This window comes from Chenopodium quinoa, unplaced genomic scaffold (genome assembly GCF_001683475.1).
Source record: "Chenopodium quinoa cultivar QQ74 unplaced genomic scaffold, ASM168347v1, whole genome shotgun sequence".
Lineage (NCBI taxonomy): Eukaryota > Viridiplantae > Streptophyta > Magnoliopsida > Caryophyllales > Amaranthaceae > Chenopodium > Chenopodium quinoa.
The window spans coordinates 2,391,152-2,394,903 of NW_018745024.1; the positions used below are offsets into that span (position 1 = coordinate 2,391,152).

Here is a 3,752-nt window from a genome sequence, read left to right on the forward strand (position 1 = left end):
TACGAGATGGAGCAACCGTACCTAATGATCATGCACCCTAAGTCTCATGTTCTGGAGATGAATCTAGACTCATTCCTACCACCAATCTCGACTCCGAAGGAATTGGTGGAAACCTTGAAAATTCCAGTTGAGCTCCAACGCTTGTTGAGACTCATTAGCCAAGCTTATTTATCAACCCTTTCATAAATTCCTATGTCTATGGAAGAAAGCTTACCTAATTTGGCTTTGGATTACTTACCAGTTACTTGTATGATGTGGAATGTGCAAGGATCTGGAAGCAGCAACTTCATCAGTTCTTTGAAAGATCTAGTTCGAACTCATTAACCTAATGTCTTGACCCTTGTCGAGACTCATATGGGAGGGGAGCAAGCAGAAAAAATAGCAAAAATTATTGGCTATGATGGCCATGAAAGAGTGGATGCTATGGGGTTTAGTGGAGGTATTTGGGTGTATCGGAAAAAAGATTTAGTGACAATCAACCCAATCCATAAACACAACCAACACATCACAATGGAAATCACTAGAGTGGGTGCAACTCCTTGGTTTTTCTCTATTGTGTATGCAAGTCCGGATGCCACGAAAAGAAAAGAATTGTGGGAAGAATTGAAATCCTTTGCTACTCAACACAACAAACCTTGGTTGATAGCAGGAGATTTTAATGACACAAAGTTCCTCTCGGAGAGGAATACTTCATGTAGGGAAACTGATAGAAGATCCGCCTTATTCAATGAAAGGATTGAGGATATGGATCTCATTGAGGTTGAATTCTCAGGGGCGGCTCATACTTGGGCCAGAGGTCGTTCACTGGAAACTAGGCAAAGTGGTAGACTCGATAGAGCTTTATGTAATGAAGGATGGGCTTTGCGTTTTGAGAAGGCTTCAATGAAACATCTTACTGCCATTCACTCTGACCATTGCCCAATTTTTATATCCCCTAATGGTTTTGTTCCAATTCAAGCTCTTCATAGACCCTTTCGATTCCAATCTACATGGATGTCACATGAAAATTTCCAGGAATTTGTGTCTCAAAAATGGGATAAAAGCAGGCCCTTGATGTCTGCTCTGTCAAAGCTTTCAAATGATTTAATGCTATGGAATCGAGATACTTTCGGAAACATATTTGAGCAGAAAAGACCTTGGTAGCTAGAATTGGTGGTATTCAACGCATGCTATCTACCAAGCAGGATAGGGGATTGATTAAGCTTGAAAGCAAGCTTCGTCGAGACTTGGATGAATTTTTGACTAGAGAAGAAACATTGTGGTACCAAAAATCTCGAATTGATTGGTTGAGAGATGGAGATAGAAACACGACTTTCTTTCACCTAAGTACAATTGTCCGTAGGTGGAAGAACCGTATTGTTGCTATTAAAGGAAGTGATGGTGAATGGTTACAAGACAAAGATCGAATCAAGGATAACATTGTGGGTTACTTCTCTAAATTGTTCACAGAAGAAGGAGAACCAAGTCACTTTGACGTCCCTCAAGACGTATTTCCAGAGCTTCCTTTAGATTTATGGAGACAGCTTACTCAACACTACTCAAAATTTGAAATTGATGCTGTAGTGAAAGAGATGGCTGCTTTGAAGGCACCCAGACCTGATGGGTATCAAGCGTTGTTCTATAAAAAAAATTGGGAACTTGTGGCAGCAAATGTGTATGATACAGTTATCCCAATCTTGGAAGGAAATGACATTCCAAAAAATTTTAATAACACTTTTCTAGCCTTAATTCCAAAGAAAGAGAAACCGGAAGTTGCATCTCAATTTCGCCCCATAGGGCTGTGTAATGTGGCTTACAAGATTGTCACTAAAGTCATCATTAATCGCCTCAAGCCAATCCTACCGAATCTCATCTCTAATACCCAATCAAGCTTTGTCCCGGGTAGACAAATAACTGATAACATTGTGATTATGCAAGAGGTCCTTCACACTATGAGACGAAAGCAAGGAAAAAAAGGGTATATGGCCATCAAAATCGACTTCGAAAAGGCATATGATAGACTTTGATGGTCCTTTATTCGTGATACCTTAGTTCAAATGAACCTCCCTATCACTATGATAGAGGTTATAATGGAATGTATCACTACAACGTCGATGCAAGTCTTGTGGAATGGAGAACCTTCATCTAGCTTCAAACCGAGTCGAGGTATTCGCCAAGGTGATCCCCTATCACCCTATTTGTTTGTGATGTGTGTGGAGCGATTTTATCAAATTATTGAGGCTTCGATTGTGGGTGGTTATTGGAGGCCTATTCGTGCTAGTAGAGATGGTCCTCTCCTCTCTAATTTATTTTGTGGATGATATTGTACTCTTTGCCGAAGCATCAGTAGACCAAGCTATTTTGATCCAAGCTTGCCTCGACAGATTTTGTCAAGCCTCGGGTCAAAAAGTTAGTCTACCTAAATCCCGTATTTTTTTCTCAAACAATGTTGATCATGTGTTGCAAGCTAAGATCAATGCAGCCTTAGAGATGGAAGTTACCACGGATTTAGGTTTGTACTTGGGTATGCCGACTCTCACAAGCCGAGTCACAAAAGACACATACAGTCATCTTTGCGAAAAAATAGATCGTAGGTTAGCTGGGTGGAAATCCAAATATTTATCCCTTGCGGGACGTATCACTTTGGCCAAATCAACATTGTCAACCATGTCTCTTTACTCAATGCAAACAGCAAAAATACCTCGTACAATTTGCGATAGCATTGACAAGAAAATGAGGAGATTTATTTGGGGTGGGAATAAAGACAAGCGCAAGGTCCATCTGTTATCCTAGGAAACACTCCAAAGGCCGAAAGGAAATGGTGGAATAGGCATATATTCGGCTAAGCAAGCGAATACATCATTCCTTGCAAAACTGGGCTAGAGAACACTCACTGAACCACACTCTCTTTTGTCACGGGTTCTTCGTGCAAAATACTGTAAAGGGCGTTGTGACATAGATATGTTTGAGCCTAAACAAGGTATGTCGAATGTATGGAGTGGAATTACAAGTACAGAAAAATTTCTTAGTGAAGGGATGCATATGGCAGTGGGAAATGGTGATAATACGCTTTTTTGGGATCATAAATGGGTAGGAGATGGGCTGCTAAGTGATTTAGCTACTCAACCTATTCCACCAGAGCTTGCAGGGGCTACAGTGGCTGAAATGTGGGAAGAAAATCATGGATGGAAGTGGCATATCTTTTCTCCTTTTCTATCACAAGATACACTAAAACTCATTCAGAGTTATGAACTTCGAATGGACCCAAGTATTGGTGACTTGGCCTATTGGAAGGGTGATGCAAAAGGGAAATACACCATCAAATCTGCTTTGCAAATCTTGCGCCATGAAATGGATATAATTGATTATCACTGCTGGGATTTAATATGGAAAGCCCCTGTGCAACAGAGAATTAGAGCTTTCCTTTGGCTTTCTTGTCATGATCGAATTATGTGCATGCAATTTGAATATGTTCAAACACAATCTTACGGATTCCCCAAGATGTTATCTATGTGGTCATCAAGAGGATTCTACTCTTCACATCCTCAGAGATTGTCCAGCTGCAAAATCAGTGTGGCGCAAACTTGTTCACCCCACTCAATTTTTCCAATTTTTTCAAGGTACTTTAAAGAATTGGTTACAATTGAATTTAGCTGGAGAAGAAAGTTATATGACTGAGGACTGGCCTACAATTTTAGGTGTTGTTATTTGGTGGATATGGCGTTGGCGTAATTGCCATGTGCATAATCGAAGCGAGGAAATCCCAATTGACA

At 40.4% G+C, this 3,752-nt stretch overlaps 1 protein-coding gene across 1 annotated transcript; it reads left to right on the forward strand.

The window, feature by feature from the left end:
* Window positions 1-354: 354 nt before the first annotated feature.
* On the forward strand, window positions 355-1,143 carry LOC110708815. Its single transcript, XM_021887041.1, has one exon. The coding sequence runs from the start codon at window positions 355-357 to the stop codon at window positions 1,141-1,143; it is 789 nt and encodes a 262-aa protein (XP_021742733.1).
* The last annotated feature ends 2,609 nt before the right edge of the window (window positions 1,144-3,752 follow it).

Coding starts and splice junctions, on each gene's coding strand:
- LOC110708815 (XM_021887041.1), top strand. CDS start 355: ATGGGAGGGGAGCAAGCAGAAAAAATAGCAAAAATTATTGGCTATGAT.